At 43.4% G+C, this 14,305-nt stretch overlaps 1 protein-coding gene across 6 annotated transcripts in view; it reads left to right on the forward strand.

Annotated features, from left to right (window-relative positions):
* Positions 1-14,305, forward strand: part of PDGFRA (platelet derived growth factor receptor alpha) — a 45,701-nt gene that overhangs the window by 12,211 nt on the left and 19,185 nt on the right. For all 6 annotated transcript variants that reach the window (XM_057729030.1, XM_057729032.1, XM_057729035.1 and 3 more), the window contains 10 exons: positions 2,459-2,719; positions 3,727-3,857; positions 5,851-6,022; positions 6,114-6,303; positions 8,839-8,954; positions 9,910-10,036; positions 11,077-11,270; positions 12,025-12,119; positions 12,337-12,469; positions 14,153-14,257. In XM_057729030.1, coding sequence (XP_057585013.1) covers positions 2,459-2,719; positions 3,727-3,857; positions 5,851-6,022; positions 6,114-6,303; positions 8,839-8,954; positions 9,910-10,036; positions 11,077-11,270; positions 12,025-12,119; positions 12,337-12,469; positions 14,153-14,257 — 1,524 coding nt within the window. The remainder of the gene's footprint in view (positions 1-2,458; positions 2,720-3,726; positions 3,858-5,850; positions 6,023-6,113; positions 6,304-8,838; positions 8,955-9,909; positions 10,037-11,076; positions 11,271-12,024; positions 12,120-12,336; positions 12,470-14,152; positions 14,258-14,305) is intronic.

Raw genomic sequence — 14,305 nt, forward strand, 5'->3', positions numbered from 1 at the left:
ACACTGATAGATTTTCTTGATGCAGTGTTGCCATAAACCTTGAGTTTGTAAAAAATCCAGTATCTGAGAAGCAGTAAAGCAAAGTGCAGGAAACCACGGTGTGCCTGTATTTACTTTGTTTTTTTTGGCTGCGCTGGCCCTTAGTTGTGGCACTTGGGCACTTTGTTGTGCGCAGGCTTCTCTCTCGTTGTGGTGCGCGGACTCTGCAGCTGCGGTGGGGTGCGGTGGGCTTCGTTGCCCCGTGGCATGTGGGATCCTAGTTCCCCGACCAGGGATCGAACCTGTATCTCCTGCATTGGAAGGCAGATTCTTAACCACTGGACCACCAGGGATCACCTGCCTGTATTTACTCTTGATGAGTTGGAATGGATTTTTTTCTTTTTTAGTAAAAATTCATCAAACCATAGGTTGATGTTGTCTCTTGTCCTCCAAGAAGCACATGCCAGAATAGGAGTAAGGTGGGATTAAGTATGCAAGGGTTTTACTAGGGGAGAGGCTTATGAGAGAAAATGGGGAGGGATCCAGCAGAGGCTGGGAGAGCTGTCTGCCTGCTTTGTAAGTGTGACCCTGAATGATGGAGAGTGGGAAGGAAGATGAGTCTTAGACCTCTGGGTAAAGAAGGTTGGGGAGTCCTCCAGCCTAAGGGACCCCTGTTCCACACAGTCCTTGCCTGGAAGCATCTCTGGAGGGCATATCCTAGGGTTGTGATGGATTTCAGAGCCAAAGACCCTATAGCTGGAGGAATGTGTGGTGCTTTCCCACAGCAGCCACCCTCATCAACTAGACTTAGCCATGAGCTTGAGATGCCTTTGGTCTACCAGCCCCCTAACATTCCCTGGCACTCCTGTGTAATGATCTGTGTTTGTATCTGTACCTTATCTATATCTGTATCTATATCTATATCTGTGTCTGTGAATATTGTCTTCTTCCAAGGACAGTTGTTAAAAGAAGGACCACCATGTTTTTTAAATATTGCATAGGTTGTACATGGTGGTAGGGGAGACTTGCATTTTAAAGGAAGCCCTGGCTGATGTATTATGGATATCAAATTGTGTATTTTAACCTGAAATTAACTTGCAGCTTTGTTTGCTGGAACCTATGCTAACAGAGCTAAAGAATTTGGCACTCCTCTAAACACAAATTCAAGTCATGGCAATTTTAGTATGTAGATGGGTGAATTAAAGGGGATACACACACACACACACACACACACACACACACACACACACAGCTAGAGTACTTGGTTTCAAATAAACAAACATATAAACCATTTACAGCTCTTGCCGTCCATGTTATTTTAGCAGAGGTAGAGTAAGGGGGTTTCAGAAGGATATCTTCCTGCCTTTCTGCCTTTTCTTTTTAAGTTTTTAAAATCGGCTTCTCTTCCCGCCGTCTGTAACTGAGGGTGCTCCATGGCTCTAGACCCTCCTCACTTCTGTTCTGACACTCTTATCTATATCGGCCTTCCTTCCCAGCAATCAAAAAAAAATTATTTCAGAAAGGGTAGCTATTTAGAATATCACCCAGTGTCATTCCCACCATAAATGCCCCCCTGTTGTGAAGGCAGTGGTAGGAAGTTGGGTTTGTTAAAGGTCCCTGGGTCTTGGGGAGTTTTGAGTTTTGGTCTGCCTAAGGTTGTCCAAGGATTCTTCTCGGGTTTTGTTTTTTGGTTTTTGTGGGTTTTTTTGTTTTTGTTTTTTTGCCGCACCACGCAGCTCGTGGAATTTCCCTGACCAGGGGTCGAACCCTGGGCCCTCAGCAGTGAGAGCACGGAGTTCTAACCACGGGACCACCAGGGAATTCCCAGTCCAGAGATTCTTCTTGTTCCTCCCTTGCCCAAGCACAGACATCTGGCTAGGGCCCTGCATTGTCAGAGATCCTGTTTGCAATTATGAAGAGTTTCACAAAGCATGTGAAACTGATGCTTGAGACTCAGTGCTTCTTACCATAGTAGCTTAAGTAGCTGGTTTTCTTTTGAAAAGGAAATTCTCAAGCTATGGAATTATACATTTTATTTATTATTTGAGTCATTTTTTTAATAGGTAGGTTTCTGTACTACTTTTCAATAATACTGAAACACGCCATAGGCATTATACAAAGCATTTAATAATTTAAAAATTATAAGTATTTTCTCATGTTTCGAATAGATCTGATTATTTCATTGTCCTTTTTGTTTGTTTGTTTTTAGTAGTTGTTTAAATTCTGACCTCAATTCCTGACTAATGTTTATACTTAGCATCAGTATTTTTTATGAGGGTATAGGCAATGTGGCATTGTTCATACTTTAAAAATCACCTTCTAGCTGTTATGGTGGTCAATTAGTATATGCTGCTGTGTATATGTGTGAAGGTAAAATTCATTCCTAACATGATTAACTGCAAAGGGGTAATTTTTCTGCCTAAATGTGTAAAGATGAAATTAATCCCTAATACGTTTTTCTTTCTTTTTCAAACCTCAGACCCAGATGTAGCCTTTGTGCCTCTAGGAATGACAGATTACTTGGTCATCGTGGAGGACGATGATTCTGCCATCATCCCTTGTCGCACGACTGACCCTGAAACTCCGGTGACCTTACTCAGCAGTGACGGGGTGGTGCACGCCTCCTATGACAGCAGACAAGGCTTTAATGGAACTTTCACTGTCGGGCCCTATATCTGCGAGGCCACTGTCAAGGGAAAGAAGTTCCAGACCATCCCATTCAATGTTTATGCTTTAAAAGGTACTTGTGTCCTCTCTCTCCTTAAAATACGAGTTACAGGCAAAATAGTCAGATGCATGCAGGATTTTTTTTTTCAAACCTAGCCCCTGGTGATGGAGAGCCCAGATTCTGATGTGGGGACTTACGATCCCACCTTTACCCTACAACGTTAAGCTGACCTCTGTGGCTGTAACAGTGCGGAGTTTAGCATTACCAAAGGCAAAAGCTTTTCTACCCCTGTAAGATTTTGTGTTTGACTTCAGAATACTGTAAGGAATTCTTTTCTCACATAAGCCTCTTACTGTTTAGTCACATTCCTGACTACAAAGGCCTTAACAACAAACACACACCTGTGGGAGTTGGACCCCTAGATTAATTTTAGTAACTTAAGAAAAGTGATTTTGATTTTGAGAAAAGCTGGTAGTTGTCTGCTTCATCCCTTTGATATGAGTGCTTAATGCACATGGGAATGTATAAACTATGCTTGGGTCAACAGATTTATTGAACACTTACGTGTAGGTATGGCGTTAGCAAGAGAGTGCCGTTTAACTCTTGTGAAGGGCGTATTTGATGCCAGGCTCTGTGCTAGGTTCTCGAAGTGCTGAGAATAAAATGACTGGGGAGCAGAGTGGGAGAGGAGAGAAGAATAAATGGTGGGGTGGGAGCAAATGCCTAGGGGAGTGCAGGTCAGTAAAGGCTGAGTAGATCCATCAGTGAAGGCAGTTGCAGTCGTAATTAACCCAAATGCTTGGGGATTCGAATGTGGTCTTCTGTTTAATTGGAATTTATTTTTACTATTGGTATTGTTCTGCACGTGTGTCTCTATATACGTGTGTACGTGTGTCTTATTTTGTGCCAAATTATGTATGTCAATGCAAATCAAGGCTTCTGAGGTTTTCAATATTTTGTCTTGATCAAAGTGGTTTGCAAATTATTTTTCAGGGTCCTCTTAAAAAAACCCAAACTTTATAAGATCCTGACTATACTGTGGATATTTAGGTCCTTGTGTTTGTCATTTTTTAAAATAGCAACATCAGAACTGGATCTGGAAATGGAAGCTCTTAAAACGGTATACAAGGCAGGGGAATCGATTGTGGTCACCTGCGCCGTCTTTAACAACGAGGTGGTTGACCTTCAGTGGACTTACCCTGGACAAGTGGTAGGTACCCTCAAGGCCCCTGGTGGCATGGAGTGGAGCACAGCAGGGCTCCAAAGACCCATCCCTGCTGGAGCACCACATTGCCCTCTTCTAGACCTCAGCTTCCCATCTCTAAACTGCACGCTCTGACCAGATGACTTCATGGCTCTTGGAGCAGTGGGAAAGTCTGTGATGATGATAGCTGGGCAGACCCTTCAGAATCATTGAGATTTCACACTGAGCCCTCTTTCTCATAAGTAAGAAATAGGAAGGTTCTGTGACTACAAGGTAACAACCAAAAAATTAAAAACATATGGATTTTAAAATTTGCTGATTGCTGAGAGAGTCGTGACTTCTTTTCTCAGCTTCCATGCCTTTGGGTTTCGAGGCGTTTGATAATGTTGGTGGCCTGCCCCCCTTCTGTTTCTGCTTTGTGGACACCCACGATGCGTCTGCCTCCTGCCTGCCTGGTCTTTCTTTGCATGGCTTTCCTTCAGTGAACAGGCATAACTTGAGTCATTCAACAAAGATTTAGTGATGTTTGCTAAATCCCAAGCACTCTGTTAAAAGCTGGCCCGTGCACAGGAAAAGGGAGAAGAAGGGAGGAGTGGAGATGGAAGAGGGGAAGGGGAGCCACCATGCCGTCTCTGGCCCCTGGGGATTTACACGTACGGTCTCATTCATTCTGGGATGTTTTTGTTTTTTTTTAATTGAAGTATAGTTAATTCACAGTGTTGTGGTAGTTTCAAGTATACAGTAAACTGATTCAGTTATACATACATATATTCTGTTTCAGGTTTGTTTCCATTATAGGTTATTATAAGATATTGAGTATAGTTCCCTGTGCTACACAGTAGGTCCTGTTGTTGTCCTGTTTTGTACACAGTGGTGTGTATTTGTTAATCCTGGGTCTCATGCATTCTAATGCATTGTCATAAGTGTATATGAGCCATCGTAAAAGGCTGTGATGGTCCCACGAAGAAACAATTAACAGTGTATAATGCAGGGGCCTCATGGAGAAAAAAACCATATATGTGTGTGTGTATATATATATATATATTTTTTTTTTTTTTTCCCCTTCACTCCTAGTTTGCAAATTTCTGCTCCTTGCTCTTTTTTGGTATTTTATAGTCTCTCTCCTTTTATCCATTTCTCTCCCCCATGCTTTTGCTGCCCCTTTTCTTCCTCTCTGGGGCATCTGATTGAAAGTTGGGCATTTTCACACATTGTCCTGTAAACCTCACGTATTGAAGAGATGTTCATAGACCTATATATATATATATATATATATATATACACATCTTCCCTGAAATACAAAGCTATCTGATTTTTCCGTTCATACTTGATTGCCTTTAATCCTTAAAACATAAACATTTCTTTTCATTTATTGGAGGTAAATTTTTTTCCCCTCAAAACCAAACTATGTGCTGTTTGGCCTCAAAATATATAATCAGAGTATTGGTTTATAAGTCATATTCTTGTTTGATATAGAAAATAATGCAGACTTATTGTTGTAACTTCATAAAATTTAGAGAAACAAAGGAAAAGTCGCTTCCCAGAACACCCCCTTTATAATTTTAGGGAGATATATCCTTTAAATACTTTATAAATGTATTAATTAATAGGTATTATACTTTAAATAATACTTTTGTTGTATATTTTTTCTGTGGCAGTATAGCACAAACACCTTACTATGTCATTAAATATCCTTTTAAAACAGGATTTTCAAAGGATCAGGGAGCTTAAAAAGAACCTTTTTTATTAGACTTTATTTTTTAGAGCAGTTTTAAGTTCACAGCAGAGTTGAGCAGAAAGTACAGAGATTTCCAGTATAGCCCCTGGGCTCACACGTAAGCAGCCTCCCCCTTCACGGACATGCCCCCAGGGCTGTGCACGTGTTACAATCCATGAACCCACACTGGTGCATCATTATACTCAGAGTCCAGGGCTTGCATGAGGGTTCACCCTTAGGAGCTAGCTTGTTAAAGTCGGTTTTCCTCCCCTTCTTCTGTAGAAAGGCAAAGGCATCACAATGCTGGAGGAAACCAAGGTCCCGTCCATCAAATTGGTATACACGCTGATGGTCCCCGAGGCCACGGTGAAAGATAGTGGAGATTACGAATGTGCTGCCCGCCAGGCCACCAAAGAGGTCAAAGAAATGAAGAAAGTCACCATTTCCGTCCATGGTACATGCTGCTTTCTAAAATGTCCATCGCCGTGCTGCTCGCGATCCACTGTGTGGTAGTCGTTGTTTAATGGAAACTCTTCCCTGTACAGAGAAAGGCTTTATTGAAATCAAACCCAACTTCAGCCCGTTGGAAGCTGTCAACCTGCATGAAGTCAAACATTTTATGGTGGATGTGCAGGCCTACCCCCCTCCCAGGATAGTCTGGCTGAAGGACAACCTGACTCTGATTGAGAATCTCACGGAGATCACCACTGACATAGAGAAGATTCAGGAGATAAGGTAAAGAAACACCCTTCCCAAGTGTGCCTTTTCTTTTCATTGTGTACCCTAGGTAGACTGAGGTTTGTGCCTGTCTTACAACCCAAACCAAGAGTCAATATAGAAAATTTAGCAGTCAGAAATAGGAGATATTAGAAATGAGGTACCTTTCACAATAACATTGCAGTGCAGTAATAGTAAGTTGGTAAGTATTTAACGATCAAATGAGAAGAAAGAAGATCTGAAAATCTCTGTTCCCAGTGCAAGACCAGTTCCTGGATTCAGCAAGGAAAGGGGGACAGAAAGTAAAATTGGACCCACTTGGATTGAATTTGTGTTCCTTGGTATCTATCCGGCACCCATATTGCAAGTATTGTATGGTGATTCCAGTTCCAGGGCAATTATCACATAAACCGACATGAAACAAAACATCGTTGGCTTAAGTTGAAATGCGTTTACCCCAGTGAGGCCTCCATGGGAAATAAGAGTAGAGTCTGGTTAAATTTGGTTAGGAGAAAACATTCAGTGAGTAGTTTGGATCCTTGCCCTCTGAGGAGACGGTAGACTGCTGCCATCTCTTAACCGGTGGTGGAGTTTTGGGTAAGTCAGCCTTCAGCCTCAGTTTTCTTACCTCTAATGTAGGATTAATAATACCTTACGTCCTTTAAGGCGAGGAACTGGACCAGATGATATTTTGAGATCTCTTGCAGTTTTAAGCTCTGATTAGAATCTAGGAGTAGACAATACCTCTTGAAGGGCCCAGCTCATCCAGCCCTGCACGTTTGTCAGAAACCATCCCAGGGAGATACAGTCCTCTCTTTCAAGCCTTCAGGGAAGAAGAGGAGACAGAACCCCTCCCATCAGTTCACTCAACCTCTGCATTTGCTTTCTTCTTTCTGAACTAAATTCCATGTGTAATTGAGAGGCAACATGTGGGAAAATGGAATGACAACCTTTGTAGAACAGTGATGGAAAAAGAAGCGGGATACTGAATCTGGAAGGCTTTCTGATGACATGAAATGGAGGTGCACGAAGAGGTGGGCAGTGCCCAACTTTCCACTAGGCTGTGAGGCCAGAGAGGAATAGAGTCTTTCCGGCTCATCCAACACTTGAGACACCTGTCTGAGTGCTGTCTGTAAGCTACTGTCAGTAGCGATGGCCAGACAATGGTTGTTAGCTGAGCAGTCCAGGGGAGCAGCTTGTTCAGTGCTTCGAGAGTTCCTCCAGCACATCTTCTGGTCCCCGTGACGGGCCAGGGAACATAGGATGCACATGATGGAGCGGTGTCTGGCTTACCTAAAACTAGTGCGTCCACCAGCTTCCTTGGCTGAACAAGTGCAGAAAGTGAACGACAGAAGATCTTCTGGTCATCGGCAGCCAGAGGTGCTAGGGGACTCTAAGGAAGTCCATTCCGGAAGTGTGTCCAGTGTGGTGCAGCAGAGGGAAAGCCAGCCCAGCATGCTCTTGTCACAGGTCTCAGCGCCCGGTGTCTTGGGCTAGAAGACTCTGCATTGATTGGCAGGGTATTTTGGAGTCTCTGAAATGCTTTCCTATAGATTATTTCATGTAGTTAATTCTCAAAATGACACTTGCATTCCCACGCTACCCATAAAGAACCCGAGGCATGGAGAGGTTCAGTCATGCCCCAGGTCTCCTCCCTCCGTGACCAGTGCTCTCCCTCGCGCTCTGTCTTTCTCGCGTTCCCAGTTCCACACTGCGCTGTTTTGTAGAGGACAGTCAGAGGGACGGTTACTTCATTGACTCACACACGCAGGCGCACAGACACACTCCTGGCCAAATGTCATTTATTACGTGTGCAAGACACCTTTTGGAGAAACTTCCCTTTAATGAAGTATGAAGGAATATGTTTCTCTGATTTATTATTTATTTTAAAAAGATGAATCCTGTCCTTTAAAATCATTTAAGCTGAAAGACAGTATATTGTAAGAAACCTTATTCCACTCCTGTCCTAGTGTTCCTGGGTACCCCTCCTCTCCACCCCCAGGGGAATACTTTTATTAGTTTTGTTAGGTTCTTATGAAACCTTGCAGAGTTTCTTAAAGCAAATACAAGCAAGCAGGAGTTTTATACCCTAGTGACCTCTCTGTATCAAACCAGAGACAGTGTCCTCATTCTTTCTCCCAAGGATGTTCCATTCTTTGGCTAATCCCTCAAATGATGAATAGTTAGGGGAAGCAAGTATTTTTTTAAAAGGCAAAAATCAAGGACCTTTTTTTTTAAAAAAGGAAAGTTGGTGGGATGGGTTTATACCCATTTAGAAGTCTGGCCTTAGCAGAACTGACTGCTCTTGTAGCCACATAAGCCATTGCTCATCTCAGGTTGTCTTGTCTTATGTTTAAGAATTAAGTGTCTATGACTCAGACCTTCAATGCGTAGAAAGTGTACCAAAAATCCCAGAAAAGCGATGATACGTACAAGAGAAAAAGATGTTTTTACTTCTTCACAAACACAAAATTTGAATTAAATATGGTAATTACTTAATGATGGGCATTTATTTGGCTGCAACTTGCTGAAACAAAGTCCTTTTCCCTTAAGGTATCGAAGCAAATTGAAGCTGATCCGAGCTAAGGAAGAAGACAGTGGCCATTACACTATCGTAGTTCAAAATGAAGATGATGTGAAGAGCTATACTTTTGAACTCTTAACTCAGGGTATGTAAGGGCTGTATGCAGACAATGCCAGCTCAGGGGATTGGTGACTGAGATTCTTCCAAGGAGAGCCTGGCACTTTTCCCCCAGGTCGTGGAGGGAAAAGCAACCCTTTTAGGGGAGAAGCAGGGACTGTAGATGTCACAAGTCAGGGGTAGCTTCCTTGGACTTATATAAATCCACGTAATTCTGGGAGGTTCCAGGCTAGTTTGGAATAGTTTGGGAATTCCTAGGCTCCATTAGCTTGCTTACCACCTGCTTCTCAATCTGGTACCTCCAGTTCTGGGAAGAGTGAAATGATGCTTTTTGGTCTGGATGACCTTAGATTGTTCCAGAGCGTTTTGGCCTTTCTGCTTTACTTTCCTTGCAGACCTCGTACAGCGGCCCTTCTCAGAAAGGAGTGCCCAAGTCTATTTACATTCCGGTTCGGTACCTATTCACCTACCTTGGGCCGTGTACTGTCTTAGGTGGGCTCCTTTGACCCTCACAATCAGTCTGTGATACAAGTATTAGCATATTTCTAACTTATTTCATCATAAGTTAAAAATATTTAAAATCTAATCATATCCCACAGATGCACTTTGGTAAATGCTGCTTTAGATTATATCATTTAGATGAATCCATTAGATGATTCCCAAGCTATAATATAATTTTAAGACCTTCTCTCCTTTCAGGCCAAATAACCACAGGGGCTTTTTGCTTTTCTCACTCCAGATTTAAAACACCAAAGGGCACAAATGCCAAATCACTGAAACTGTGACCATGCTCTTAACCAAGAAGGTCTGTTCAGACTAGAGTGCTACTGTGCACATGACTGGTCTCAGCCCCCCTCAGTGGTTGCCTGACGTGTCGGTTTGAATGTCACGTGGACAAGTTCTGAACTCGTATTCCACTTCATAATTCTCAGAAGTTCTGGGACACCAATCATTCAATTCTGATTTCTTTTCACCTCTTGCAGTTCCGTCTTCCATTCTGGACTTGGTTGATGACCACCATGGCTCTAATGGGGGCCAGACAGTGAGATGCACAGCTGAAGGGACGCCTCTTCCTGATATTGAGTGGATGATTTGCAAGGATATCAAGAAGTATGGAAACCACACATTCCTTTTTCATTTGTGGTCAGAAAGTTTCTTCCTTGGCACAAAGGACCTCAGATGCATTTTATTTCTTTTACTGGACCTTTTTCTGTGTTTGTGATTCTTATTTGGCCTAAGTCTCATAAACTACAAGATAGGATTGTGAACGTGGACCGTGCACGCGTGCACATACACCCATGTGCACTTTTGTGTTCATGAATGTAAGAAGGTCTACAGCTTTCATCAGATTCTCAAAGGGTGTCTAATATGAAAAGTACATGAATTTAAAGAACTGCTGTAGGAGGGTTTTTACTTCCCTGGCCCACATTTCCAGCTCACATTTCGTCTGTGGTGAATGTTATTTGGTGGCTAGACGGGCATGTGAAAATAAATGAAGGCAGTGCCCAGGTGACTTCTCACTAGCTGCTGTGTGGTGGGAGTGACGTCACCAGTCCCTCCTTCACCTCCACTCCTCAGCCTTCTGCAGCGGGGACGCGAGCAGCACCCTTGCACTCCCACCCGCAGTGGTGGCTGTGCTCAGAAGCCTTGTTGCTTCTCCTGGAGGTGGAGACTCCTAGACCCACCCCCTCCTAGGCCAAAAGGCACCAGATTGGATCCAGACTGGAGCTGGAATCTAGGTCTAACCCTGTTGACACCTGAGGGGCTCTGACAGTGTGGGTGGAGAGAAGGGAGGGCCCCAGGCCTCTTCAGAGGGGTGGGACGTTGGGCTAGTTACGCGTTCTTGCAGTCCGGCTTGCGCATGGGGTCAAGGCTTGGGATGGGTAGTTCTATTGGATTGAACTTGTTTATCTCTGCCATGTCTTCATAAACCGTTAACTTTTAATTACCCACATGTAGGGTATTCTCTCTTTAAGAACAAGGTTTAATTTTAGTCTGCACATAAAATAAGAAAATCGACCTGTAGCCCCCCCAGATTCAGACAAGGTCAGGTGACGTTGACTTGCCGTCTGAGACGCTTCTCACTGTTCCACCCACCTCCATGACTCCTTATGATTGGCTCTGTATCTATACCCTTTTTCTCTCTCCAGATGTAATAACGAAACTTCATGGACAATTTTGGCCAACAATGTCTCAAATATCATCACAGAGGTCCACCCCCGCGACAGGAGCTCGGTGGAGGGCCAGGTGACATTTGCCAAAGTGGAGGAGACCGTTGCAGTCCGATGCCTGGCCAAGAATCTCCTCGGGGTGGAGAGCCGAGAGCTGAAGCTGGTGGCTCCCAGTGAGTAGCTCACGGGTCAGGACAGCACGAAGTCATCGGCCGAGCCTGTCTTCCCTCAGGTGGAACTTTGAATCCCAGATGGGGTCCTGTAGGAATGAAGGTCCCTTGGTGGAAATTCAGCTCCGGATGCTCTTAAAGAGCCATCTCTGGGCATCTGTGTGGGAGCCCTTTCTTTCAGATTCAGATCCCAAACCGCATCTTGCAGAGTCCCCTGGGCATTTTGCTTGTCTAACTGTATAGCTACCCAGTCTCTTTGGTCCGAGTGTGCAGATGGAGGATGGGAAGAAGGGTCTCCTGCCTTGTTCTTTTTTTAAGAAAGGTTGAACTCTTGAAAAAAAAAAAATCAGTGAAGCCAAAAGCAGTATAAATAAACTGCAACCTTTCAAAATAACTGAACTTGTTTCTGGATTTATGTTCTGAACTTATGTTACTGATGGTAGCTGTCAATCTCATTTATTAATCTTTATATTCCCATTCACATGTTGTCCAGAAGGTTAATGTTGGAGCACCGTTGGAGAAAACATTTTGTTCCCAACTGAATTTTGTCCCTTTCCCTTCTAACGGGAGAGTTGGAGTAATTTCATGCATGTAGGTAATTGAGAGATGGTCTTGTCCGCCCCCAAAATGAGCCTGATAGTTCTTATGCTTCTCCACCAGTAGTGAAAGATTTCTGGCCCAGAAGCAGCCGCCCTGCCTTCCTGCCCTCCCACATGTTTGTGCAGATCCCCCACCGTGCCTCTCTCTCGTCCTCCAGCTCTCCGTTCTGAGCTCACGGTGGCGGCCGCGGTCCTGGTGCTGCTGGTGATGGTGATTATCTCACTCATCGTCCTGGTTGTCATTTGGAAACAGGTAGATATTTTTTAAAGGACTAAAAATATTTGAAACCAATAAGAACAAGAAGAAGAGCCACCTAGTTCAGTGCTTGGCACAGAGAAGGAGCTCAGTAGCTATATGATGAGTGAATATTATTGAATCCTACTGTGTCCAGTCATTTTGCTGCTGCGGTTAAGCTCTGGTACGTTCGGACGTTGGTAATTCACCAGTTACCTGTCTTGGTTATTTATAGAAACCAAGGTATGAAATTCGTTGGAGGGTCATTGAATCAATCAGCCCCGATGGACATGAATATATTTATGTGGACCCGATGCAGCTGCCTTATGACTCGAGATGGGAGTTTCCAAGAGATGGACTAGTGCTTGGTAAGCTCCTACTGGAGTGATGTCCCAAGACTCCCTTTGATTTGTACACAGCTTTACTCTTTACAGGCCTGTGGAGGAATAAAGGACCTGAGCTTGTGCTTAGTAAAAGCTAAGCATTAGAAACTGGCTTTCAGAAATATTTTTGTCTTGAAAATGAATTAATTGTATCACTGCAATGATTTTTTTTTTACCTCCTTCCATAGCAAATTACAGCTAAAGAAAATTTTACAGAGGGGAAGAGAATATGAGGAGGCTTGCCAAAGATACTCATCAGCGTGGCTTTGCTTTGGAAATGACACCAATTGAAAATGAGATGAATTTCTGTGACTGAAAAGGAACAGAAGAGAAATGAATGAGGACAGTCAGAAAATGTATTTTGACCCAGTACATTATGAGGACTATTAGATACTTCTTTAAAATATAGAATATAAAATATAGGTACATTTTAAAGCAAACATGAAAAAATCATCAAGCCAGCTAATCACAAACTTTTCAAATATTTCAGTCTTGGGCTGAGACCAAGTACATGAAGCTTTAGTTCAAGGGATTTTTTTTTAAATCACATTCTGAATGAATGAAAACAGGTCAAAGACAAATGAAAGTTAGAGCTAGAGGTTGTGTCATCATGACTATTCTAACAGTATGTACTTTGGAGGATGCCAAAGGCATTTTAAAATTATCCATTTGTCTCATTCCAAAATACAGCCAAGTTAGGTCTTCTTAGAGAGTTACTTAAACTGAAATCAAACAAGACACTCTATTCAAGTACCTATACCTGGGAACTAAGTTTTCTTTATTGTATCTTCTCCCTTGTTTTACAAAAAGGGGTGAGGAGCTTAGGGAAGTTAAAAAGTAATAAAATATGGAGAAAAAGGGCAACATCTCCAATAGGCCAAGAGGCATTTCTGTGTCTCTCTGCTTCTGTGTATTGTCAAGTTGCTGGGGAAGCAGTACCTTTCCAGGAACGGTTTCCAGCCATGCAGACATGGAGTCAGAGGCAGTGTTGGCTGTCAGTGCCCTTTCTGAGCTGAGTCTTCCCCTGGCTTGGCAGAAACATCTGTTTTAGACTGTGAGTTCTTTAGGAGTGGGGACAAGAGCCTCCGTTTCATTTTGTATCTCCCAACATGTGGCAAAGTGTTGTGCTCCTAGGGCATGTTTAGCCTTTGAGCTTCCTCATTTTCTTAGCAAACAGGCAGCAAGGGAGCCAGCCCGAAGCTGTCCTCATCACTGCTTGGAATCCGTGATGTTTTGAATACTGAAGCATCTCCAGTGGATAAAGGCTTATTGATGCAAAAGATGCCTCTGTTTGTGTGCAGAAAACAGAAGGGTAGAGAACCAGGAGGTTTGGACCAGAGCCACAGAGAGCAAGTGCCACAGAGCCCATGATTTGGCCCGGCTCTCCAGCTGGTAGACAGAGCGCTCACACCAGGGAGGGCTACACCCTCCTTCTTCCCGTCTGTGTTTTCCTTTCCTTTGCGACTATTATTTGACAAAAGCAATTATGCTAATTTCCTTCCCCGTGGGCTCAGTTCTGGTTTTGACATGATGACTTGGAGGAATCATTATGCTTCCTCCATACGGGAAGAACACCACCCAGCTGTGTAGCCATGAGCGCTGGCTGTGGTAAATGAAGCTGATGAGATGCCTGAGTCTGTGTGTGTTAATGGTTCTGGTTGCCCACAGGTCGTATCCTGGGGTCTGGTGCGTTTGGGAAGGTGGTTGAAGGAACTGCCTATGGATTAAGTCGGTCCCAACCTGTCATGAAAGTAGCAGTGAAGATGCTAAAACGTAAGTGCCCTTTTCTGGGGACTTTTTGAACATGGAGATGTTAACTAA

This window comes from Hippopotamus amphibius, chromosome 3, assembly GCF_030028045.1.
Source record: "Hippopotamus amphibius kiboko isolate mHipAmp2 chromosome 3, mHipAmp2.hap2, whole genome shotgun sequence".
Classification (NCBI taxonomy): Eukaryota; Metazoa; Chordata; class Mammalia; order Artiodactyla; family Hippopotamidae; genus Hippopotamus; species Hippopotamus amphibius.